Source organism: Megascapheus bottae, chromosome 6 (genome assembly GCF_031878675.1).
Source record: "Megascapheus bottae isolate mThoBot1 chromosome 6, mThoBot2.hap1, whole genome shotgun sequence".
Taxonomy (NCBI): domain Eukaryota; kingdom Metazoa; phylum Chordata; class Mammalia; order Rodentia; family Geomyidae; genus Megascapheus; species Megascapheus bottae.
In genome coordinates, this window is record NC_143514.1 from 70,740,780 (window position 1) to 70,767,025 (window position 26,246).

The window sequence follows — 26,246 nt, forward strand, 5'->3', positions numbered from 1 at the left end:
CGGGTGACTGCCAGCCGGCCGGCGCGAGAGAGGCTGGGGTTGAAAGCGGCCCCAGCGCCCGGCCCGAGCGCCGTGGCTGAGTCCGGCCGAAGCGGACCCGAGGGGGCGGGGCTCGCGAGGCGGCCACGCGGCTCCAGGCTTACATTTGTGGCTTCGCCGTCCGCGGCAGACGAGGAAGGAGGAGCCTCGGCCACCCAGCGAACTGTGTCCGGCAGCCTCGCCTCTCCTAGGGTCTCCCACCACAGACCCCTTTGTGTGCCTGCCCCCGCCCCGGAGGCGCCCCAGCCAGTAGCGCTGAGTAACCTCATTGGCTCAGCCGATGACTGCACCGATTGGTTCTCTGGGCGACCGGTGTGGGCGGCTTTGCCTCACGACTATTGGTTGTCTGAGCTGCCTGTCAGGATGCCTCGCGAGGTGATTGCTCCGTAGCTCGGAGTCCCTGGAAGCAGTTCCGGGAAACCCCGCGTGCTGCCGGGATCGCGTCTCGGTGCATGAGGGGGGGAGGGGGTGGCGCGCGCGCCATTTCTAGTCGTTTTCAAAGCGCCTCGCGCTGATTCTCACGGGCCAGGCCGCCGGCCCCAGCTCTGCCCTGGTGAGTCTCGCGCCGGTCCATGGGGGGAGGGGCCGGGAGCCCCAATCCGACCCGACTCGGCCCGGCTCACGCTTTGGCGCCTTGTTCCCCCCCAGTTTGGTCTTCGCTCCGAGGCCCGGGGGTGGGGGCGGGGATGGGCCGGGGGCGGCTTCGGCCTCGTCCGGCCGCGCAGCTGTCGGCCTCGCCTCGCCGCCGCTCCCCTTCGCCCTAGCTCGTCCTCTCCACCCCTGCAGCCCCGGTGCCCGGGTCCCGCCTGTCGGGGCCCTCTCCGCGCGGCCTTGCCGGGCCGGCCGTGCTTTTCCCGCCTCCGCCCGCCCCGTTCTTCTGGGCCGAGGGGCCCGCGGCGGCCCCCGACCCCTGTGTGGCCGCCTCCGGGCCGGGGCCGCCCGGCGCGGCCACCCCGTTCGGCTCGGCGGCAGGTGGGGTGGTGTGTTGACCACCGGGGTCGGGCCCGAGGGGGTGGGGTGGGCAGAGGGCGGGGTGCCCACCCCAGGGTTACCTGAGCCGGGAGCAAACTTTTGTGGGAGCCGAAGCCGAGGGGGCTGCCGTGGGTGGGAAGCCAGCCGCCCTCCCTTCCCCCATGCTGCATGCTTCGAGCCTAGATTTGAAGGAAAAAATGACTAAAAGAGGCCGCGACACTTAGGCTTCCAGCGGCGCCCGAGAGAGCATTTCTGAGATTTTTTGTCAATGGCGCTTCAGATTGGAAAAGAAAAGGAAAAAACAAACCGATTCCTTTTTTTCTTCACACGGCACTTTAGAACCGTGTCGGCAGAGTTTAAACAGCGGAAGACCAGGGGTTCTTGAAAGGTTGGATCCTTTCGCCTTACCTGTGTCGAGATTTTTTTGCTGTCCTCAAGAGGCCGAGTCGATGTCTCCTGAATCTGTGGTAGACGACAGGGCTTGACACTCGAACTGGGCCGTGAGATAACCGTTAGTTTGCATTTCTTTGGTTCTTTTAAAGCCCGTCTCTTAAACGTGAAGCTTTGGCGCAGAGATGTTCTGAAAAAGTCAGGGAGGGAGCTAGTCTACTGACTTCTCATGTCTCCCAGCAACTTTTAAAATCTCATTTAAATGTCTACTTTTTGCAAAAAAAAAAAAAAACAAACCAAAAAAAACAACAAAAAAACCCCTCCAAACCTGTTCAAATCAGATGATTCCGTCACCTTAGTATATTTGCTGCATCCAGAAATATGGTTTGGCTGTGTGGCATTGTGTTGAATTGACATGAGTTTTAAATGGTCTCATATGACATTAAAAAGTCTTTTAAAGGACACTTTGTATTCGGCTTGAAGGGAGAATTGTTTGCCCTCTTGATCTGAAGGTTTATTTTGTGGAATCTACTTTTTAAAAAATTCACTAAAGTTTACAGACTTCTGGTAAAACAAGTAACAATTTCAATATCAACTTGTAGAACTTTTGCCATGAATTGATAGTCATAATTATTTCTATCTTGTGCTTAATACACACTTGTCTTTTTGCTTTATTCGTACTTTAAAAAGAACCTTAACAGATGTTCATTGAGTTTTTCCGTTAATTTACTTTTTTTTTTCTTTTGTAACTAGTAGTGTTTGCAGGTGTAGTGCGTTAAGGGTCTTGTGACTGAGAACTTGAGTTCTGGTGGCCTTATAGTATTTGGGAGTGGGAGGACCCAGAAAACAACTGTTGTGTTCACAGAGATTTTCAATGTTTGGATGCATCTTTATAGAACTTAAGTTGGATTGATCAATAAATCTAGTCATCTTACCCGATAATACTTTCTTGATCAGAACTGTGCCAATTGGGAATGTTTTCTGTTTTGCTGTTTCATCAACAACTTGAGGCTTGTCTTAAACATTTATCCACTCAGAGTTTAAACAGTCTGTGTTCATATTGACATCGGAGAATTATCAAGTCTTCAAGTTGAGAAATCAGGCTATTGTTTATCTCATTTGCATAGTAACACTTTTTACATTTTCTATTCTTCCTACTCTGTTACCTCTTTTGGTCTTCGTCCTTCCATTAACTTTAACTAAACACCAGTAGAGTTTCAAATGAAAAGTTTCCTTTAAGCTGGAAAATTGCATGTGGTCATTTGCACAGTGTTTGATAAGCAATCTGGAAGTGTGGATTCTTGGATTGGATTAGTGCTTTTTAGGAGACTTGTAGCTGATTAGGTATCTTTCTTGATTTTCTTAATGAAGATGGATCTTCATTTCTTTATTTCCGTTTGTGCTTCAATGTCTATTCTGCTGCCTGTTAGCTTCATCACATTGTAATTTTAGCACAGATCAATACACCTTTATTCCCCGGTTTTTGAGGTAGTATTAAAGACTGGCCTTGTTTGGTTTTATTATTTATTCTCAGGGGAGTTGGTCCATTTTGAGCATTAACATGCAGGCTGAACATACAAAATAATTTTTGGTAGCTTAATCTGAGAAATCCGAAGTTTACCCTAATTAGTTAGTGTTTGTTGAAATTATTTCAAAGAAGTTAGTTGTCCATTTAAGTTTTTGCATCTTTATTTCACTGATAAGAAAAATTCAACATGTACCTGTGAGTTTTTAAAGAAGCAATCTCAACTGTAGCTCACTGTTTTTGTGTGGGCTTGAAACAATTATTTTGCTTTAAAACTTGGTCATTTTTTCTTTTAAATCTGTGAGTGGGAATAGCAAATTAATCTTAGAGCAAAAATTAATGTGAAAGTTGTGTTTTGTGTTGTTGGTTAAGTGAGGTGGAGAAAACCCAAGCCATAGCAAGTATGTTGAACTAGACTCAGCAGGGATTTCACACTGATGTTGCATTTGAAGCAGTTAGGCAAATTTGAAAGTCCTTAAAAACTGATTAAGTGATCTGTGGGCATTCTGTTTTTAAACCAAACTTTCAAAAACTGTTAAGAATTGAGACATGAGAGGCTTTTTAGGGTTCTGAGGTGATTTGTTGATCTGCTCACCAGGAAACAATAGCTGTTCCCATTGATCAGCATTGTCTACCTTCAGTAAATTCAAGCCTTTATTTAAGTATGTGTACATGAAGTTCTTTAATAATCGATTACTTCCATGTACATTTAGTTTCACAAGATTTTTATTGCAAATTTAGTTCAGATATATCACAGAAGGCATAAATTATAATTTTGGATAGTGGTTATTAGCAGCATGTGTACAAATTAGTTTAGATAAATCATGCATTGTCCTACAAACTAGTTATTTCTGGCTTAATGTAATATAGCTCCTGAATTTTTTCCAGCAGCATAATAAAATGGCTAATCAGGTGAATGGTAATGCGGTACAGTTAAAAGAAGAGGAAGAACCAATGGATACTTCCAGTGTAACTCACACAGAACACTACAAGACACTGATAGAGGCAGGCCTCCCACAGAAGGTGGCAGAAAGACTTGATGAAATATTTCAGACAGGTATAATATGCATTTCTTGTTTCTGACTGGTTATGAAAGTGAGGGCAAACCACTTTGAATTTTATAGATTTTTTTTTTTAAGGTTAAATAATGCTTACTGTTTCTGATCTGTGTAGAGCTGATATTTGTTACTTTCCCTTTACTGAGGGCATATTGGGTTTGACTTTGATATTCCTGTTTCATTATTTTGAAGCCTTCTCAGTTGAATATGCTGTCATAGTTGTTTCAGAATGGTACATCAATTTGTCTTAGATTTACTACCAGTTAAAATGTATGTTTCAGCATACCAAATTTTATATTTTTTTCTTACTCTAAATCAGTCATCATTTTGCTTTTTACTTTTCTACTTATAGCTTCTTAAGAGTGATTGTAAAATCAGTTAGGTCTGACTAGGTGGCATACTAAGAGGAGTAGCTAGTCCGTATTGTCTGAAATGATACTGTGTCAGACTCTGAGAGTTTGTGGCCTGTTTCTAACAGACAGAAATCCATATCTCTCAGTAATTTGGAAAGTGTTTGGTTTGTAACAGTTATTATTAATTTTTAAATCCAAAAGTCCCATGGTTAAGAGGTTAAGTACATTTGAACATCTTACTATGGTTGGTTGTAAGTGGTTTGAAGTTTTACAGAGAAGAGAAATATTTACCCTTAGGGAGTGTTGTTCATAAATAAATGTAGCCTCCTCCTTTGGGGCCGTAGATGGAAACTTTTCTTGAGCTGTGTGTTCTGTGTGACTGTCCAGATTTGGGGAAGAGAGAAGGGTGAAAATTGTCTTACTCAGAAATGTGTCTTAAGCAAATAGCTGCTCTTTTTTTTTTTTGTACTTAAAAATACTGTAAATCTGGGCAGCTAAGGATAATTTTAGGCACTAAAATGACTTAAAAAATGACTCCCATCTGAAAAATCAGTCCTCAGGAACTTTCTGTGACATTCTGCCATAGAGAATTGGCAGTGATCTATCTGCTGGGAGATGCTCTCCTGTAGAGTGTTTTGTTATTGCTAAGAGGCTGATGATTTGGATGTAGGACTTGATTGAACAAATGGATTGATGATGATTGTCCTGAATTGTGGCTTTTAGGTGGTAATACGGAATGTTCAAGTAAGGAAACTCCAATTTACTTATGCATGCTCACTTTGAGCCTCTAAAACAAATGGTAATAATATTTTTTTTTTAACAAAGTAACTTTGCCAGTGGCATTCCATTTTCTTAAAAGTTACTGTATGTTCTTTTTGGCTTTACCAAACTGGAATCAAAGGATTTGGGGGTTTTAATCTGTCAAATATTTTCATTTTTCATTGTATCAGTTCTGAAATAAATTTCTTTTGTGGAGAGATGAATATAACACAAATTTAATAAAATTAAGTTTTAAGTTAGAGATGTTCTGTGTGCAGTTAAATATACTACATATATAAAATTCAGTGCACATATTTCCTGTGTAGTTTAGTTGCGAGTCCATATAGTTCTTGTTGCCATTTGAAAGATGGTAATTATTAACAGTTGTGAATATCACAACTTCTTTTGAGTCTAAGCTTGTTGAAGAACAGAGTGCCTTAAAATATGACTTCAGAATTGATTATCCAAGCTGCACTTGCATTTGTAGAAAAGTTTAAAATTATGCCTTTCCACATTCTGATTGCAGCAAAGTAGGTGCTCAGATAAATGCATTTCATTTTATCTTTGGTGCTAGGGAGGGAGATGCTATTTGGAGATGGAAAGAAATAAAACTGGTTTTCCTGTTTCTCCCCTGCCTCTTAAATAGTAAACTGTAACAATCCATGATTTGAAGGTTTGTCTGTGGGAAATACAGTGCATTCTTAGCATTTAACATAAACAGTTGTGTGAATGCTTATATCTGTAGTCCAGAATTTAACATTTTAAGGCATTGCTTTTGGGGAGTTTTAAGTTTTGTGTTTTTTTTTTCCTTTTTTAAAATTTTTGTTTGTAGATATTTTATGTTTGTACTTGACTTTTCCGTAGTACTTGTGTAACTGCATATATGCATATAGTTAAATGAAAATGTAGTTAGTACATTAACAATCCTTTGTAGGCTTGAATAAGTTTAGCTTGCCCCTTTTATTGCAATAATGCTACCCCTTTTCAATTTAATTTTTAGGATTGGTAGCTTATGTCGATCTTGATGAAAGAGCAATTGATGCTCTCAGGGAATTTAATGAAGAAGGAGCTCTGTCTGTGCTACAACAATTCAAGGAGAGTGACTTATCACATGTTCAGGTAAGGTTATTGCTTCAAAATGTTTTTGAACAGTTAGTGCTCAAAAATTATTTTACTATCAGTCACAGCACTTTTTTTTTTTTTCCAAGTGGAGAAGAGGTCTTTTTTTTTGTTTGTGAAGAGCTCTCTTTATAAAAAAGTTAATTGAAGGGAAAAAGATCTGGCAGTTTCAGAAGCACAGGTTTAATTCAGAAGTGTCCCACCACTCGTATGCAGAAACTTAAAAATCAAGCTGGGCACTGGTGTCTCGTGCCTATATTCCTAGCTACTCGAGAGGATCTCAGGTTTGAAGCCAGCCTAGACAGGAAAGTTTGTGAGACTCTTATTTCCAAGTAAGCACTAGGAAGCCAGAAATGAAACTGTCTCAAGTGGTTAGAGCAACAGCCTTGAGTGAAAAAGCTAAGAGCCCAGGCATAAAAACAAAGAAACAAAACCAAAAATCCCTTAAAATCAGGACCACAGTTTGATGGTAGTTGTTACTAGGGTTTTACCCGTTCAACTTGTTCTGAATTTATGTTATTGTGCTGGCACTGGGCTTGAGCTCTAGACCTTTCACTTTCTTTGGGCTTTTTAGGCTTTTTCCACTTCAACATTTGAGTGATGGAATTGTTACAGCCATCGATGAGCAAAGTTAGTTTAGACTCAGCTAACTATCAGCAAATAGAAGGTTGTGTTTCCTCTGAACATCAGCCTTTGAGGTCTACCCCATAATAATGCTGACTATCTGTCACCTTATAACTTAGCAATATTGTTGAGTGAATGAATAATGTTGTCCAGTTCTGGTGTTCTGAAATGTAAATTTGATTATGTATTTAACTTTTTAAAGATTTTTGGTGATTTCTTTTTATTTAATTATTTGCTGGTTTTAGAACAAAAGTGCATTTTTATGTGGAGTTATGAAGACCTACAGGCAAAGAGAGAAACAGGGCAGCAAGGTACAAGAGTCCACAAAAGGACCTGATGAAGCAAAAATCAAGGTAAAACTTGATTTGGCTAGTTGTAATGTTCTGTGGAAAGCCTTAATTCAGACTTAATGCCCCATCCTGTTCTGCCCATGAGTGACATGATAATTGATGTTCTGATTATAGCTTCTTGGATATATCAGGTAAAGATCTCTTGGTTTACTTTCTTTCCAAGCACTTCAATTCTTTTCTCATGGTAAAGAGATGTTATCTGAACTACTTTTCTTACTTCTGAATTTTCATTTACTTCATTTTCTTTATAAAATGAGGGTGGTAATTTTTCCTACCTCCTGGCTTTGTAAGGTTTAAGTAAATATGTAAAGCAGAATAGTGCCTAGAAGTAACAATAGTATGAGCTGTGGGCTGGGAATGTGGTTTAGTGGTAGAGTGCTTGCCTAACATACATGAAGCCCTAGGTTTGATTGCTCAGTATCACATAAACAGGAGGGGGGGAAGCCAAAAGTGGCTCTGTGGCTCAAGCGGTAGAGTGCTAGCCTTGAGCAAACAGAAGCTTAGGGACAGTGCCCAGGCCCTAAGTTCAAGCCCCAGGCCTGGCAACCCCCATCCCCCCCCAAAAAAAATAAAAACAAGAACTTGAGCTATTATCATTGTTATTACTTAGATAAGCTAAGTAATTTTTTTTAAAAGTAGAGTGTTTTCCTGTATTTACTTATTACTGGTTAAGTGGATGTTAATATCTTGATATTGCTAGACTTTTTTTTTCAGTGCCAAGAAATAAAACCTGAGGTCTCATGTGTTAGGCTAGTGCCTATTACTTAGCTAAATCCTAAGCCTAGAATTTGAAATGTTATATTTTATTTCACCTGTATGTGTTGTTTATGTTTTAAACAGGAAATAAAACTTGTTCCTGCTATATAACTAATTTTTTGGTCAGTTTTGGGGCTTGAACTCAGGGCCTGGGTACTGTTCCTGAACCTTTCTGCTCAAGGCTACTGTTTACCACTTGAGTCACAGCACCACTTCTGGTTTTCTGGTGGTTAATTGAAGATAAGAGTCTGGGGGAGGAGGAGGGTGGGAGCATGGCTGGCCTACTGGTAGAGTGCTTGCCTATCATGCATGAAGATCTGGGTTCGATTCCTTGGTACCTAACATATAGAAAAAAAAATCTGGAAGCGGTGCTGTGGCTCAAGTGGTAGAACTCTAGCCTTGAGAAAACCCAAGGACTATGCTCAGGCCCTGAGTTCTAGCCCCAGGAATGACAAAAAAAGGGGGGGATCTCATGGATTTTTTTTGTGCCTGGGACTGGCTTTGAATTGCAATTCTCAAATCTCAGTTTCCTGAGTAGCTAGGATTACAGGCATGAGCCACCAGAGTCCTGCTTGCTTTTTTCTTTATCTGTAAAATGACATAATCATATTCTTTTCTTTTCTCTCTTTCTTTCTCTCTCTCTCTCTCTCTCTCTCTCTGTCTCTCTCTTTCTTTCTTTCTTTTTCTTTCTTGTTAAGTGGAGACAAAACTCTCACAGACTTTTTGTGCTTAGGTTGGCATTGAACCCTGATCTTTAACTCTCAGCCTACTGAGTAGCTAGGATTACAGGTGTGAACTACCAGTGTCTGGCATAATCATTCAGTTTGTAAGACTTGTAAATTTGTTAACTTATGTGAACATTCTATGGATTAATAGTTAAAAAAATAACTTACTACCAGGTGCTGGTGGCTCATGGCTGTAATTTCAGCTACTCAGAAGGCTGAGATCTGTGGATTACATTTCAAAGTGAGACCAGGTTGGAAAGTCTGTAAGACTCCTATCTCCAGTTACTGAAAAAGACAGAAGTGGAGTTGGTGGCTCAAGTGGTAGAGCAAAGGAAGCTCAGTGATAGCTCCCAGACCCTAAGTTCAAGCCTTAGGACTGGCACACAACCACAAAAAGAATACTGATGGAGTCATATAAAGAGAATAAGTAAGGTGGTCTAATGGAAGTATAGGAGGTGAAAGATGAGGTTCATAAGTATGAATAGTAGCTTAGATCAGATGGTATATTAGTTTTAATCCTTGTCTCCTTTTTTTCTTTTTTCTTTTTTTTTTTTTTTTTTTTTTTGCCAGTCCTGGGCTTGAGTTCAGGGCCTGGGCACTGTCCTTGGACTTTCTCAAGGCTAGCACTCTACCACTTGAGCCTCAGCACCACTTCCAGCTTTTGCTATGTATGTGGGGTACCGAGGAATTGAACCCGGGTCTTCGTGCATGCTAGGCAAGCACTCTACCACTAGGCCAAACTCCTGGCCCCTGTCTCCTTTTTTTCTATAGCAGAAAAGTATAGTATGCTCAGAAACTTGTTTTGCGTGAGTCTGTTTAACCTGTATATGAGAAGAACTGGGGTGGAGTTTGACTTTTAAAATATTTAGCTGTAGAATACATGACCTAAGTTATTGGAAAGACTAACACATGGACTTAATGAATACTAAATATAAACGTGTGTGTAATTAATTACCTGTAGGCCTTGCTTGAGAGGACTGGTTATACTCTGGATGTAACCACAGGACAGAGGAAGTATGGAGGTCCTCCACCAGACAGTGTTTATTCTGGTGTACAACCTGGAATTGGAACAGAGGTAAGTGTTGAACAAAAGCTTTCCAGCATTTTGTTTATTAACTATGTGATGAGGAAAGTGCATGATTCCTTTCACAGTGTAACTATTGTTATTTTGAGGATACCCAAGTGTATTTTACAGACCTCATTGGCAAAGATATACATAAACCCAAGCACTTCATAAAGGAATTTAGAGTTCATGGAATTGGTTGCTAAAACCATTTTACTAGTAGTAACCACTGCTTGGTTCCATACTAGGAAATAAGCAGCAATACTTTTCTTTTTAGTTTTTAATATTAAACTCCTGGCTTTTTTCTATGTATGTGGTACTGAGGAATCGAACCTGGGTCTTTGTACATGCTAGGCAAGCACTCTGCCACTAGGCCAAACTCCCAGCCCCAGTACATGTTTTTTTTTGTGTGTGTTGGTTTGGTTTTTGAGAAATCCTCTTCTGGTATGCAGCCCCTAGGGTGACCTTGAACTGTATTCCCTGTTTCCTCCTCTGTGGTGATCAAAAATGTACCAGCAGGTGGGGAGTTTGGCTTAGTGGTAGAATTGCACAAAGACCCAGGTTTGATTCCTCGGTGCTACTTACATAGGAAAAAAAAAGGCCAGAAGTGGTGCTGAGGCTCAAGTGGTAAAGCTCTAGCCTTGAGAAATTCCAAGGACAGTGCTCAGGCCCTGAGCTCAAGCCCAGGACTGGCCAAAATAAAACAAAAAACAAACAAAAAAAGGACCACCATTCCTTGCTTATTTATTTTAATAGTACTAGAATTGGAACTCAGGTCTTTGTGCTTATTAGGCAGTTACTCTACTAGAGCAATATTCCCCACCAGTTTTGGTTTTTACTGTGAGTAATTTTGTGCTATGCTTGTTTCCCCTCGGCCTTCTCCCGCAACAAAATGCTCTCAGTACTTAATGAGGCACATTATTGATTAGGTGGCTTTCACAAGAGAACAGTGTGGAATCAAGGAAAAGAAATGGTGTTTACTTGAATAGAAAAACAATTCCTGTTCTTTAAGATAACCTGTTTTAATCCTTTATTTTTTTCTTTATTACACTAGGCAGTGAGTTGCTACCAGTTGAGTCGTGCCCCCAGCCCTTTTTTGTTTTAGATTGTTGCTTGTTTTTTTGTCAGTTGTGGGGTTTGAAGTTAGGGCTTTGTTCCTGATTTCTTCTGCTCAAGTTTAGCACTCTACTTCTTGGAACCACAGTGCTACTTCAATGTTCTGGGGTTAATTGGAAATAAGAGTCTCAAGGACGGGGCAAAAAAAAAAAAAGTCTCAAGGACTTTACTGCCTGGGCTGGCTTCAAACTGTGGTCCTCAGATTTCAGCCTCCTGTGAGGTTAGGATTACAGGCATGGACAACCAGTGTCCTTCTTGCTGTAGATTTTTTGCTAAGAGTCAGCCCTTGGATCAATCCTCCTGTACCTGGAATTAAAGGTGTGTACTACCACAGCCTGTTTGTTGAGATAGGATCTCGATAACTTTATTTACTTTGACTAACCTTGTACCTCTGTCCTCTTGATCTCTTACCTCCTGGGTAGTTGGAATTAGAGCATCCAACCAGCAAAGATATTTTCTGTTTTGGTGTCTCTCTTGGACATAGTTACTGGCACTGTAACCATAGAAATATAACAAGTGCATAGTTTTTCTTTTCTTTTTCTTTTTTTTGCCAGTCCTGGGCTTGAGCTCAGGGCCTGAGCACTGTCTGTCCTTGGACTCTTTTTAAGGCTAGAACTCTACCACTTGAGCCTCAGCACCACGTCCAGCTTTTTTCTATGTATGTGGTACTGAGGAATCGCATGCTAGGCAAACACTCTACCACTAGGCCAAACTCCTGCCCCCCCCTCTTTTTTTTGTGTGTTGATTGTGGGACTTGAATTCTGGGCCTGGGCTTTGTTCCTGAGCTCTTCACTCAAGACTAGCACCCTACCTGTTGGCTTGGGCATCGTCCCTGAGCTCTTCATCTCAAGGATACTACTCTACCCCTTGAGCTACAGCATCACTTCTGGTTTTCTGGTGATTAATTGGAGGTAAGAGTCTCTCCAACTTTTTAATGCCTGGGCTGGTTTGAACCTTGATCCTCAGATCTCAGCCTCCTGAGTAGCTAGGATTATAGGGTTGAGCCACCTCGCCTGGCTTAAGTGCATAGTTTTCCATGAAAAACTTATTATGGTCTTCCTCCTAGTTCAAAGCCAACCCAAGCACTAAGATCTGTAAGACTGTATCTCCAATTAACCACTAGAAAACCAGAAATGGTGCTGAGTGTCAAGGGTTAAGGCAGTAAGTAGCCTTGAGCTGAAGAGCTCAGGGACAGCGCCCAGGCCCAGAGTTCAAGCCCCACGACTGACACAAAGTAAAAAATAAAAATAAACAAAAGTAATACTCATAGGCTGGGAGTGTATCCTAGTGGTAGAGTACTTGCCTAGCATACACAAAGCTCTAGGTTCAATTCCTTGGTATCACATACTCTATAAAAACTGGAATGGTTCGTTGTCCCTGAGCTCTTCATCTCAACACTACTGCCCTATCCCTTGAGCCAGAGCTCCACTTCTGGTTTTCTGGTGGTTAATTGGAGAGTCTCATGGACTTTAGTGCCTAGGCTGGCCTTAAACCACTGTCCTCAGATTTCGGCCTCCTGAGTAGCTAGGATAACAGGCGTGAGCCACCTCACCTGGCTTATTATTTTTTTTGATAGCCCAAAGGTTAGAGTAAGAATTAGAGTTGGCTTCTCAAGTCTACTGCAGGCTTCCAATTGTCCTAGTCATTTCTTAACCATCTTATACTCTTACTCCCTTAAAAAATGGCAAAAGGAAGGGCCAGGAATTTGGCCTAGTGATAAGAGTGCTTACCTAGCATGCACAAAGACCTGGGTTTGATTCTTCAGTACTACATATATAGAAAAAGCCAGAAGGGGTGCTGTGGCTCAAGTGGTAGATCTCTAGCCTTGAGAAAGTCCAAGGACAGTGCTTAGGCCCTGAGTTCAAGTCCCAGAACTGTCAAAAAAAAAAAAAAGTAACATAGTGAATTTTATTGCTGGGTACAGTGGGTCACGCCTGTAATCCTAGGTACTCAGGAGGCTGAGATCTGAGGATCACAGTTCAAAGCCAACCTGGGCACTAAAGACCTAAGACTCTTATCTCCAATTAACTACTAGAAAACTGGAAGTGGTGCTGTGGCTTCAGGGTTGGGGTGGTAGCCTTGAGTTGAAGAGCTCGGGGACAGCTCCTAGGCCCAGAGTTCAAGCCCCACTAAAGGCAGGCTTTAGAGCTCTATAATTTTTTTTTTTTTTTTTTTTTTTTTTTTTTGCCAGTCCTGGGCTTGAGCTCAGGGCCTGAGCACTGTCTTTGGACTTTCTCAAGGCTAGAGCTCTACCACTTGAGCCTTAGCACCAGTTCTGGCTTTTTTCTCTATATGTGGTAACAAGGAATTGAACCCGGGTCTTCGTGCATGCTAGGCAAGCATGCTACCACTAGGCCAAACTCCTGGCCCTAACTGAACTCTTTATGTTAGATTCTAATAAGGCAATTTTATTTCAGGTCTTTGTAGGTAAAATACCAAGAGATTTATATGAGGATGAATTGGTGCCCCTATTTGAGAAGGCTGGCCCTATCTGGGATTTACGTCTCATGATGGATCCACTGTCTGGGCAAAACAGAGGATATGCATTTATCACCTTCTGTGGCAAGGAAGCTGCCCAGGAAGCTGTTAAACTGGTATGTGAGCAACAAATATCCACTCTCCAGGAAATTACTGTTTGAGAGAATATATTTCAGTTTTAAAGTATTTGCACGAGGGCCTGGAGTTTGGCCTAGTGGTTAAAGTGCTTGCCTAGCATGCATGAAGACCCGGGTTCGATTCCTCAGTACCACATACATAGACAAAAAGCTGGAAGTGGTGCTGAGGCTCAAGTGGTAGAGCTCTAGCCTTGAGAAAGTCCAAGGACAGTACTCAGGCCCTGAGCCCAAGCCCAAGACTGGCAAAAAAAGTATTTGCACGGGCCAGGAGTTTGGCCTAGTGGTTAAAGTGCTTGCCTAGCATGCATGAAGACCCGGGTTCGATTCCTCGGTACTACATACATAGAAAAAAGCCAGAAGTGGTGCTGAGGCTCAAGTGGTAGAGTGCTAGCCTTGAGAAAGTCCAAGGACAGTGCTCAAGCCCTGAGCTCAAGCCCAGGACTGGCAAAAAAAAAAAAAAAAAAAATCAAGATGAAACATGCATGGGGCCAAGAGTTTGGCCTAGTGGTAGAGTGTTTGCCTAGCATGCACGAAGACCTGGGTTCAATTCCTTGGTACCACATACTTAGAAAAAGCCGGAAGTGGTGCTGAGACTCAAGTGGTAGAGCTCTAGCCTTGAGAAAGTCCAAGGACAGTGCTCAGGCCCTGAGCTTAAGCCCAGGACTGGCAAAAAAAAAAAGTATTTGCACTTAGCATTGTTGTTTTGAGATATTTTTGTATTGACCAAATCTGTATGTAATCTGCTTTTTTTCCTCTGACTATGAAAGTTAAAAGAAAAAAAAAAAACCAGAACCACAAGAAATAATTCTTCATAATTCTAAGAACTTATCTAATAGATTGATTGGTATCAAAAGATTAATTAATGACGGGATGTGGCTCAGTGGTAGAATGCTTGCCTAGTGTGCATGAAGCCCTGGGTTCAGTTCCACAGTAGTACATAAATAGAAAAAGCTGGAAATGACTCAAGTGATAGAGTACTAGCCTTGAGCTAAAGAAGCTAGGGACAGTGCCCAGGCCCTGAGTTCAAGCCCCAGGACAGGCCAAAAAAATTAACTAAATAAAAAATAAATAAAGTACTTGATGTGGGAAGTTTTTTTTTTCCTTTTGATTTCATTTAGACAAATGCAGTATCATTTCTTCACTTATTTAGGACTGTCATTAAAGTATAATGAAGGTGATATGGGCTCTAGAGAATCTAACTTGTTGACAGCTGTCTGCACTCAGTTCAGTACATGATTATGAATTTGTTTTATTTTTATTTATTGCCAGAATGGGTGCTTAAACTCAGGGCCTGAGCACTGTCCTTGGGCTTTCTCAAGGCTAGAACTCTACCACCTGAGCCACAGCACTACTTCTGGCTTTTTCTCCGTATGTGGTGCCAAGGAATTGAACCCAGGTCTTCGTGCACGCTAGGAAAACACTTACCATTGGGCCAAACTCCTAGCTTATTTTTTGTCACAACATAACTGTATGGTGTGCTTTTATTTTCAAATTTTATTTATTTTTTAAATTTCAAAGCTGTTGAGTTCCTTCTGTTTTCTTCTTTCTTACTCTTTAGTGACCCAGCCTTCTAGCAGTTCACAGCTTTTTTTCCCCATGGGTCATGGAGCTTGACCTCTGGGCCTGGGCGCTGTCTCTGAGCCCTTCAACTCAAAATTACTGCCCTACCCCTGGGCATGGGTGTTGTCCCTGAGCTCTTCAGCTCCTGGCTACTGCTCTACCACTAGAAACACAACCCCACTTCCTGTTTTCTAGAGGTTAATTGGAGATAAGTCTTCAGGTCCTTTTGTGCCCTGAGTAGCTAGGATTACAGGTATGAGCCACCATGCCTGGCTTCCCTCCCCCCACTTTTTTTAAGAACCAGTTTCTAAGCTGGGTCCAGTGGCTTACGCTTGTTGTCTTAGCTGCTCAGGAGGCTGAGATCTGAGGATTGCTGTTTGAAGACAGTCTGGCCACTAAAGATGAAGAGACTCTTACCTCCACTTAACCTTTAGAAAACCCAGAAGTGTCCCTGTGACTCTAGGGATAAGGTGGTAGCCTTGAGTTGAAGAGCTCAGGGACTGCACTCAGGCCCAGAGTCCTGGCCCCAAGACAGACAAAAATGAAAAAGGAACCAGTTTCTATGGCTGGGAATTTGGCCTAGTGGTAGAGTGTTTGCCTAACATACATGAAGACCTGGGTTTGATTCCTTAGTACTATATACATAGAAAAAGCCTGAAGTGCTACTGTGGCTCAAGTGGTACAGGCTCTTGAGTTTAAGCCCTAGAACTGGCAATAAATAAATAAATAAATAAGCCAGTTTCTGGTTATCAGAGCAGCAGTATAACAGTTTTGCCAATCCATCTTTACTTTTACTGTATTGAAGATAACATTTCTGTGTTTTAAAATAACTATTCATTGTTTTCTGGTGTATTCTTGGCGGACAAGAATGCCAGAGTTCAGTCCCTACCGAAACAGGTAACTTTTCATTATAAGGCTTTTAATTTCATTAATGTCTCTGAATTAATTAGTTCCTTTCCTTTCTTTCTTTTTGGTCAATCCTGGGGCTTGAACTCAAGGTCTGTGCCCTGAGTGCTATCCCTGAACTTTTCTGCTCAAGTCCAGTGCTCTACCACTTTGAGACACAAACAGCTCTACTTCCCATTTTGGGGTCATTAGAAATGAGAATCTCATAGACTTTTCTGCCTGGGCTGGAACTGCAGTATTCAGATTTCAGCCTCCTGAGATTAAAGGTGTAAGCTACTAATGCCCAGCTCAACTAGTTTCTTTGTAACTCAGAGTTTTGTTTTTGTTAATGAGTTTCCTCTTCAAACTTATTTCATTAGAAATTTTCAAATTTCAGCTGGGTGCAGTGGCTCATAACTGTAATCGTAGCTACTCAGAAGGCTGAGATCTGAGGATCACGGTTCCGTGCCAGCCCAGGCACTAAAGTCATAGAGACTCTTATCTCCAGTTGACCACTAGAAAATCGGAAGTGGCTCTGTGGCTCCAGGGGGTAAGGTGGTAGCCTTGAACTGAAAAGCTCATGGATGGTGCCCAGCCCAGAGTCCAAGCCCCATGCCAACAAAAAAATAGGAAAAAAAAAATTCAAATTTAAATTTTTGATAGTATATAATTTGATTTCTTAATAATCCTTTAGAAAACCAGTGGGTCAAATGGGGAGCGTGGTCTAGTGATAGTATGCTAGCCTAGCATGCACAAAGCCCTGTGATTCAAACCACATATACAGGAAAAGCCAGAAGTGGCACTGTGGCTTAAGTGGCAGAATGCTAGCCTTGAGCAAAAAGTGTCCAGGGACAGTGCCTAGGCCCTGAGTTCAAGCCCAAGGACTGGCCAAAAAAAAAAAAAAAATCTGTTGGTTAGTAATCTTCAATTGGAATTATCAAGGAAACCTATTACTAGTGATTTAAAAACTTTTTTTTTTTTTTTTTGGTCAGTCATGGAGCTTGAACTCTGTGCCTGGGCACTGTCTCTAAGCTCTTTAGCTCAAGGCTACTGCTCCAGGTTACGACCCTACCCCTGGAGCCACAGTGCCATTTCCCATATTCTAGTGATTATTAGGAGATAAGAGTCTTACGGTATTTAGTGCCTGGGCTGGCTTTGAACCATGATCCTCAGACCTCAGCCTCCTGCCTCCTGAGTAGCTAGGATTACAGGCATGAGCCACCAGCCCAAAAGGTTATCCCCCTATCCCCCAGTCCTGTGTCTTAAAACTCAGGACCTGAGCACTGTCCTTGAGCTTTCTCAAGGATAGAGCTCTATAATTTGAGCCACAGCACCATTTTTGGCTTTTTCTATGTATGTATTTGCTAGGCAAGCACTGTACCAGTAGGCCAAAGCCAAACTCCTACCCCCTGAAAGTTTCCTTTCATTTCGTTTCTTGTTTTGGTGGGTTATGGAGCTTGAACTTGGTCTAGGCGCTATCTTAGAGCTCTTCAGCTCAAGGGTACCACCCTATCTGTGGGCTTGGGTGTTGTCCTTGAGCTCTTCAGCTCCAGACCCTACTCTTGAGCTAAACCTCACTTCCCATTTTCTAGAGATTAATTGGAGATAAGAGTCCCAGTCCTTTTCTGCACAGGCTGGCTTTGAACCTTGATCCTCAGATCTTAGCTTCTTAAGTAGCTAGGATTACAGGTGTGAGCCACCACACCGGCTCCCTGCCCCCCCCCCCAAATATTGTATAATTAAACATAGTTGTCTTTTTTTTGGGATACTGGTCCTGGAACTTGAATTCAGGACCTAGATAGTGTCCCTGAGATTCCTTTTTTCCATGCCTGCGCTCTACTACTTGAACCACAGTGCTACTTCCAGCTTTTTGTGAGTAGTTTATTGGAGATGAGTTTCTCAGATTTTCCTGCTCAGGCTGGCTTTGAACATAATCCTTAGATCTCAGCCTCCTGAATAGCTAGGATTGCATTGTGAGCCACTGATGTCCAGCTGTGTGCATTCTTTATTTTTTATATATTGTTCAACCTAAGGACCCTGAATAGTCTTGGCTATGTTTCTTTGAATGAATTCCTTGATAGATTAAATTGAAATATGAAATAAGATATTGTAAAGTGAATTACTTTGAATTATTTTTATATGGAGTAGTAAAGATTAACAACAACAAAAAAGAACTAAAAGTAGGGACTGGGATTTGGCCTAGTGGTAGATTGCTTGCCTAGCATGCACGAAGCCTTGGGTCCCATTCCTCTACCACATACACAGAAAAGGCCAAAAGTGGTGCTGTGGCTCAAGTTACCATTTGAGCTCCAGCCTTGAGAAAGCCAAGGGCAGTGCTCAGGCTCTGAGTTCAAGCCTTGGCACTACCCCCCCTCCAAAAAAGGAGGGGGGACTGTAACAATTGAGGTATATTCATATCATGGCAAGTATTATTAAATTCTGGAAGTTGTTGGCCTTAAACGATGGACTTTTTTTAGCTTAAGGTCAGTTGTCCTCAGTTTGGGGGGACTTGGGGGTCTCTGGTTCTTTTTTTCCTTACAGTGTGACAGCTATGAAATTCGCCCTGGTAAACACCTTGGAGTATGTATTTCTGTGGCAAACAACAGACTTTTCGTTGGATCCATTCCAAAGAATAAGACTAAAGAAAACATCCTGGAAGAATTCAGTAAAGTCACAGGTAAAACAAAAATGTATTTAGAAGATAGTGTTGGGAAATCTGCTATTTATAAATAATTTGTGAATGCTTAAAAAAGCGATGTTAAACTAAAAAGTCTAAATTGCTAAATTGTTCCCGTTCTTTTTCATTCTTTTTTTTTTTTTTTTGTCCAGTCCTGGGGATTGAACTCAGGGCCTGGGCACTATCCTTGAATGTTCTCAAGGCTAGCACTCTACCACTTGAACCACAGCACCACTTAGGACTTTTCTGTATATGTGATATGGAGGAATTGAACCCCAGGGCTTTGTGCATGCTAGGCAGGCACTCTCTTTCTCCTCTTCTTCTTCCTCTGCTTACTTCTTTTTCTTCTTCTTCTGTCAGTTATGGGGCTTGAACTCTGTTCCTGGGCACTGTTCTCAAACATTTCAGCTCAAGGCTCCTACTCTACCACTGTGCCACAGTACCACTTCTGATTTTCTGGTGGTTAATTGGAGGTAGAATCTTATAGTCTTTTTGTGCCTGGACTGACTTGGAACTGTGACCCTCAAATCTCAGCCTTCTGAGAATTACAGGCTTGAGTCACTGGCGCCTAGCAAATGATTTGTTGTTGTTGGCCATCATGGAGCTTGAACTCTGGGTCTTTGCCCTGTCCCTGAGCTCTTCATCTTAAGACTAGTGCTCTACTACTTGATTCAGTGTCACTTGTAGCTTTTTCTGTGTATGTGGTACTGAGGAATCGAACCCAGGGCTTCATACATGTTAGGAAAGCATTCTGCCACTAAGCCACATTCCCAGCCCTTCCTTTCTTCTTTATTGTAGTTTGGATATAACCACCTCCCTTCTTGATTTTGTGGAATTTTTCTTTTACTACTTGGTTTTTATTGAAAATTGGCTTTTGTGGGTGTCTTTGATCAGCAGTTCTTGGTAGGGCCCTCCCATCAAATCCACTGTTCTTTATATCAAGGAGATGATAGTTCTATAGTTCTTCCTTCCTGTTGACTTGTCTAGATTTTTTTTTTTTTGGCCAGTTCTGGGGCTTGAACTCAGGGCCTGGGCACTGTCCCTTGGACACTTTTTGCTCAAGGAGAGTGTTCTGCCACTTGAGCTACAACTCTGCTTCCAGCTTTTTCTGCCTATGTGGTACTGAGGAATCGAACCCAGAGCTTCATGCATTCTTGGTGAGCACTACCACTAGGCTAAGCTCCTGGCCCTAGATTTTTTTGTGTGTGTGGGGGCGGGGGGGGGTCGGTCATGGGACTTGAACTCAGGGCCTGAGCACTATCCTTGGGCTTTCTCAAGGCTAGTGCTCTACCATTTGAGTCACAGCGCCACTTGAGCTTTTTCTGTATATGTGGTACTAAGAAATAGAACCCAGAGCATGATTTATTTTGTTTCCCATTGCTTTTTTCTTCTTTTTTCTATGTGCTTGCCCTGGAGGTTGAACTTAAAGCCTGAGTCTGTGAACTTTTGGTCAAAGCTAACTCTCTGTCACTTGAGCCACCCTCTACTTCTGGGTTTTTGGTGATTAATTGGAAATAAGCCTCTCATGGGCTTTCCTGCCTTTGATAATTTCGAACTGTGATCCTCACATCTCAACTAGGATTATAAATGAGAGTTTCTGGCACCCAACTTCAATTTTCAAATACTGATTGATACTGGCTAATTTTTTTTTTTTTTTGATCATGGGGCTTGAACTCTGGGCCTGGGCACTGTCCCTGAGCTCTTCAGCTCAAGGGTACCTCCCTATCCTTGGAGCCACAGCCCGCTTCTTCTTGCTTCTGCTTCCTTCTGCTTCTGTTTTTTTCTAGAGATTAATTGGAGGCAAAGAGTCTCATGGTCTTTATTGCCCTGGCTGGCATTGAACCATGATCTTCAGATCTCAGCCTCCTGAGTAGTTAGGATTACAGGGATGAGCCACACGCCTGGCCTGGCTGATAGTGGCTAATCTTGAGTGACTTGGTGACAGTTTTAGGCACTGCTTCTCCTTGTTTAAAAAAAAAAATATATATATATATATATATATATTTCTTTACAGTTTTGTCATTTAGACATCCTCACCCCCCCCACCTCCCCAAACCTTTTTTTTTTTTTTTTTTTGCCAGTCCTGGGGCTTGAACTCAGGGCCTGAGCACAGTCCTTGGGCTTTTTCCTCAAGGCTAGCGCTCTACTTTGTGCTTTGTTACGTATGTGGCACTGGGGAATCAGACTAGGCTTTTCGTGCATGCTAGGCAAGCACTCTACCACTAGGCCAAACTTCTGGTCCCTATCCTCTCCCTTTGAAACTGTATCTGTTGTTCTTGTCTAAGCCTGTCTTTACTCTGCAGATATCTTCAGGTTCACATTGTTGCTTTGCTACCCTCAATTGATTTATTGTTAGTACCGTGACCAGCTCCTTGGATGACCAGTGTAATGTCCTAAACTCTGATTCTGTGATAGCTCATCTTCATTTCTTTGCGTAAGCTAGATCTAGTCAGCAGAAATTGTACCTACTCTCAAATCTTGGCTTCTGATATTCCACTTTGTAGCCACTATGACCTATTTTAGTGTTGGTCAGTTGCCCATTCCAGCAGTTCGACTCATCACTTTTTATTGTTTAGCAGCTCTTTTCTGACTTCATGTACATGTATTTATTAAAGTATCTATTTAACATGGTATCATGTCATGAATTGTTATGAATGGTAAATAAGATAGCCTTTTTCTGCCTTAATAGAGCCTAAATTCCTTTTGGGAGAGGAATTCAGACTATTTTTTTTTTAATTCACATATTTTGGTAAAATACTCTGTAAGGGGCAATAAAAAGTATCATTCCTGTTTCCATGATTGTAAAGTCTATTCTGAGAGGTGACATTTCAAGAAGTGAAGACTGAGGCAGATAGAGAGAGCAAAGTGTATTCCAAGGGATGAATGCATATCAAGTCTCCAAGGCAAGAAAGAACTTGATATTGATATATTAAAGAAACTGAGAACAGCCCAGTGTTAGAAGGTAACATTTGTAAAACATTTGGAGTTTATTGGAAACAAAGCAAAAACAATCAACATTTTGTTAAGCAATGAGTAATATTTGTTTTGTGTTTTATATGTTACTCCAACTTCTGTGTGAAGAGAGGATTGGAGTTAGAGGGTAAGGAACAGTAGTTGTGAATTAAGTGAGGTTGTAAGATACTAGACTGAATAATGAGTTAGGATAATAGTGGAAATGGAAAGAACTAAATGTTTTTGAAATTGGGTAGGTGAACTGTAGTAAACAAGCTGGGTGCTAGTGGCTGACACCTGTAATTTTACCTATTCAGAAGGTTGAGATCTGAGGATTGCAGTTTGAAACCAGCCTATGCAGGAGAGTTGTGAAACTCTATCTCCAATTAACTACCATAAAATCAGAAGTGGTGGGCTGGGAGTTTGGATTAGTGGTAGAGTGCTTGCCTAGCATGCACGAAGACCTGGGTTTGATTCCTCAGTACCACATACATAGAAAAAAGTCGGAAGTGGTACTGAGGCTCAAGTGGTGGAGCTCTAGACTTGAGAAAACCCAGTGCTCAGGCCCTGAGCCCAAGCCCAGGACTGGTATACACACACAAAAAAAATCAGAAGTGATGCTCTGGCTCAAAGTAATAGAGCCACTAGCATTGAGTGCATAAGCTCTGGAACAACAAGCACCCAGGCACAGTTACAGAGTTCAAGCCCCACAACGGATACAAAAGAAAATGCAAATAAGAATGTGTCCTTAATTTCTGCCCTGAGAACCTGGTGGATGGCCTTATTTATTATATAGAAAAGCCTAGGAAAGCCCATGGTTCACGCCTGTAATCCTAGTTACTCAGGAGACTGAGATCTGAGGATTGAGTTTCAAAGCCAGCCCAGGCACAAAAGGACCTGAGGTTCGTATTTCCAATTAACCTCTAGAAAACGGGAAGTGGGGCTGAGGCTCAAGGGTAGGGCAGTAGCCTTGAGCTGAAGAGCTCAGGGACAACACCGAGGCCCAGGTGTAGAGCTTGAACTGAAGAACACAGGGACAGCACCCAGGCCCAGTTCAAGCCCCATGACCCACAAAAATGAAAAGAAAGACCTAGCTAGAAAAGACAGATTTTTGGGCACAGCTTGTGCTCCTTTGGATATGTGAAATTTCTGCTGCATCATGGGAGGTTAGAAGTCTGGGCTAGGAATAAAAGGTATGCTTTTTTTTTTTTTTTTGGTGGGTTATAGGGCTTGAACTTGACCTAGGCGCTGTCCCTGAGCTCTTCAGCTCAAGGCTACTGCCCTACTCCTGGACCTGGGCCTGCGTGTTGTTCCTGAGTTATCCCCCTACCTTTGAGCCAAGCCCCACTTCTCTTTTCTAGAGGTTAATTGGAGATAAGAGTCTTGGGTCCTTTTATGCCCGGCTGATTTTGAACCTTGATCCTCAGATCTCAGCCTCCTGAGTAGCGAGGATTACAGGTGTGAGTCACCGTGTCAGCATTAAAATGTATGCATTTTTAAGTATATAGATGATATTAAAAATACGACTAAGCCAGGTGCTGGTGGCTCACACCTGTAATCCTAGCTATTGAGGATGCTTAGATCTGAGGATCCACTGTTCAAAGCCAGCCAGAGTAAGAAAGTCCATGAGACTCTTATCTCTAAATAATTACAGTAAAAAAAAAAAAAATCTAGGAGTGGCACCATGGCTCAAAGTGGTAGTGGGCTAGCCTGGAACAAAAGGAGTTTCCAAGGACAGCTCCCAGGCCAGAGGGCCTGCCAGAACCTGCCAAAAAGGGATTCACTGGTGGCTGGTGGCTCACACCTATAATCTTAGTCATTCAAGAGACTGAGATCTGAGGATTGAAGTTCAAAGCTAGCCCAGACAGGAAGGTCCAACAAACTGCTCAGAAAAAAGCTGGCAGTAGCACTGTGGCTCAAGTGGTAGAGTGTTGGATTTGAGCAAAAGAAGCTCAAGGACAGCGCCTAGGCCCTGAGTGCAAGCTCTAGCATTGGCCCAAAAACAAAAAGCAAAGAAGCAAAAAAACCAACCTTGTAATTCTAGCTATTAAAGAGGATTGTGATTCAAAGTCAGCTTGAGCAGAAAAGTTCGTGAGACTCTTAGCTCAAATTGCCTAGCATGAAGTCTAAAGTGGCCAGGTGCTGTGGCTCATGCCTGTAATCCTAGTTCCTTAGGGAGCTGAAATCTGAGAATCATAGTTTGAAGCCAAGATAGTCTGTGAGACTCTTCATCTTTAATTAATCACCAAAAATAAGCTACAAGTGGAGCTGTGATAGAGTGCAATGCTTGAGCAAAAAAGCTCAGGGATAGGGCTCAGGCCCGAGGTCAAGCAGCAGAAGTGCCCCCCCCCAAAAAAAAGGGACTAGTTGGTATGACGTAGAAAGAATATTCATAGAAAAAGAAGAACAGAGGAAAGAATAATGGTGGCTCACACCTATAATCCTAGCTATTCAAGGTTAGAAGCCTGCCTGAACAGAAAAGTCCATGAGATTTTTAATTTCGAGTAAATTACTCAGAAAAAGCCAAAAGTGACACTTGAACCAAATGGTAGATTGCTGGCCTTGGACAAAAGAATCTTAAGTGCTAGCACACAGGCTTGAGTTCTAGGATTGGCATGGGGAAAACAAAAGAGCAAGAGGACTGTCATCAGAAGAACATCAATAGTGATGACTGGGCTGGGAATTTGGCCTAGTGGTAGAGTGCTTGCCTAGCATGCACAAAGGCCTAGGTTCGATTCCTTGGTACCACATACATAGAAAAAAGCTGGAAGTGGTGCTGAGGCTCAAGTGGTAGAGCTCTAACCTTGAGAAAGCACAGGAACAGAGCTCAGGTCATGAGCTCAAGCCCAGGACGGGCAGGGGAAAAAAAAATAGTGATGACCTTTTGTCCTTGGTGAAAACAGCTTCTACCCCTCTCAATCAAGGATACTGGTAATTGAGCCCAGGGCTTCACGTGTGGTCTTTCATTATTGTCATGGTCCTAGTACAAAATATCAACTTTTACCTTAGGTTTAAGGAAGGTTGTTTGGCCATCATTGAATGTCAGTTCTCTTGGATTTTTGTAAATAATTTGGCTTGTAAGGTTTTTGACGGTGCTTTGGTAAATTTTGAGATCATGTACTAGCAAACTCCGTAAACGCATTGTAAAATGTAAAGTATCTTAATTGTCTACTAGGTAATTAGTGCTTCATTTTGAAGATTCTTCTGTTTTATGATCATTGGCAAATGGATTTAAAGCTACCTAATCACATTAGATGTGTGGTGGATGCTTTTGGCTTATATATCTGGCTGTTGGTTTAACAGAGGGTTTGGTGGACGTTATTCTCTATCATCAACCCGATGACAAAAAGAAGAATCGGGGATTCTGCTTCCTTGAATATGAAGATCACAAGTCAGCAGCACAAGCCAGACGCCGTCTGATGAGTGGAAAAGTAAAAGTATGGGGAAATGTAGTTACAGTTGAATGGGCTGACCCTGTGGAAGAACCAGATCCTGAAGTCATGGCTAAGGTAAATGCAGTTGCTTGGGTAGGGGTAGGTTACCTATCATTACAATTTTGTACTCAGAACAAATTTCAAGCCAGATTGCTGTTAGCTCATACCTATGGGACTTGACCTGAGGATTGTGGTTCAAAGTCAGCCTGGGCAGAAAGTCATGATTCTCTTATCTCCTGTTAACCACCTAAAAATTGGAAATGGAGCTGTGGCTTAAAGTGGTAGTGTACAAACCTTGAGTAAAAAAAGCTTGGACAGTGCCCAGGCCCTGAGTTCAAGTCCCATGACTGACAAAAAGAAAACAATAAAATTCAAACTTAGTGATGATAAATACAAATTGAAGTGCTTGAGTATAATTCCTTAGACAAGGAACTGACTTAACATGGAAAGAAACAACCTATCTAGGTGTGCAGGAATTTCTACCACCCATTTTTTCCTGAGAATTAAATGTAGTAAAGGAACGGAGCTTAAATTCCTTTACTTAAGTATTTTATGAACATAGAGTGTTTGTCTATTAGGTTCCAGTAAGGGATACAGAGGTTTTAAAGAAACAAATAAGATCTTGAATAAAGGGAGGAGTAATGCTTTGGTGTTTTTAAAATTATAATCTTCATTGACTGTTCTCTTTCCCTATCTCCTTTTCCCCTTCTTTTCTTCTTCCCCCCTCCCAGAATGGTGCTATGTAGCCCATGTTAGCTTCAGACTTGGCAGTCCTCTTGGCCTAGCCTCCTGAGTGCTAGGATTTCAGTGTTACAATCCATTGAAAATTCTTTGCCAAGTTGGGTTAGTTTTATAGTCATCTAAAACCTAAGAACTTGTTGCCCAGGCTTCATTGTTAACAACTGCTTGAACCATAACTCCAACTGCATCCCACCCCCCCAACCAGGGGACTTGAACACTGTTCCTGAGCTCTCCACTCCAGCTCAAGACTATTGCTCTATTCCTGGAGCCATAGCACCACTTTCGGTTTTCTGGTGATGAATTGGAGATAAGAGTCTCAGGACTTTTTAGTGCCTGGCATGACTTTGAGCCAAGTGATCCTCAGATCTCAGCCTCCTGAGTAAGCTAGGATTACAGGCATGAGCTATCACACCTTCAATTGTACCTTAATTGAAGAGATTCTATGCTATTAAACCTTCTGTTTATTTGCCTGTTATTTGATGGTGCTAGGGTTTGTGCTTGCCAGATAGGTGCTTTATCATTTGAATTATGCC

General features: G+C 42.0%; 1 protein-coding gene across 4 annotated transcripts in view; it reads left to right on the forward strand.

Annotated features, from left to right (window-relative positions):
- Positions 1-486: 486 nt before the first annotated feature.
- The window catches only part of Hnrnpr (heterogeneous nuclear ribonucleoprotein R), a 31,773-nt gene continuing 6,013 nt past the window's right edge, over positions 487-26,246 (forward strand). Inside the window, exons 1-8 of one of the 4 annotated variants that reach the window (XM_090335587.1) lie at positions 487-592; positions 3,818-3,983; positions 6,097-6,215; positions 7,085-7,192; positions 9,632-9,745; positions 13,267-13,443; positions 18,451-18,586; positions 24,842-25,047. In XM_090335587.1, the coding sequence (XP_090191713.1) occupies positions 3,827-3,983; positions 6,097-6,215; positions 7,085-7,192; positions 9,632-9,745; positions 13,267-13,443; positions 18,451-18,586; positions 24,842-25,047 (1,017 nt within the window). In that variant the 5' untranslated portion in view covers positions 487-592; positions 3,818-3,826. Of the gene's footprint in view, positions 593-1,065; positions 1,523-3,814; positions 3,984-6,096; positions 6,216-7,084; positions 7,193-9,631; positions 9,746-13,266; positions 13,444-18,450; positions 18,587-24,841; positions 25,048-26,246 lie in introns of those variants that run through there. The other 3 variants (XM_090335588.1, XM_090335590.1, XM_090335589.1) reach the window with 3 other exon arrangements.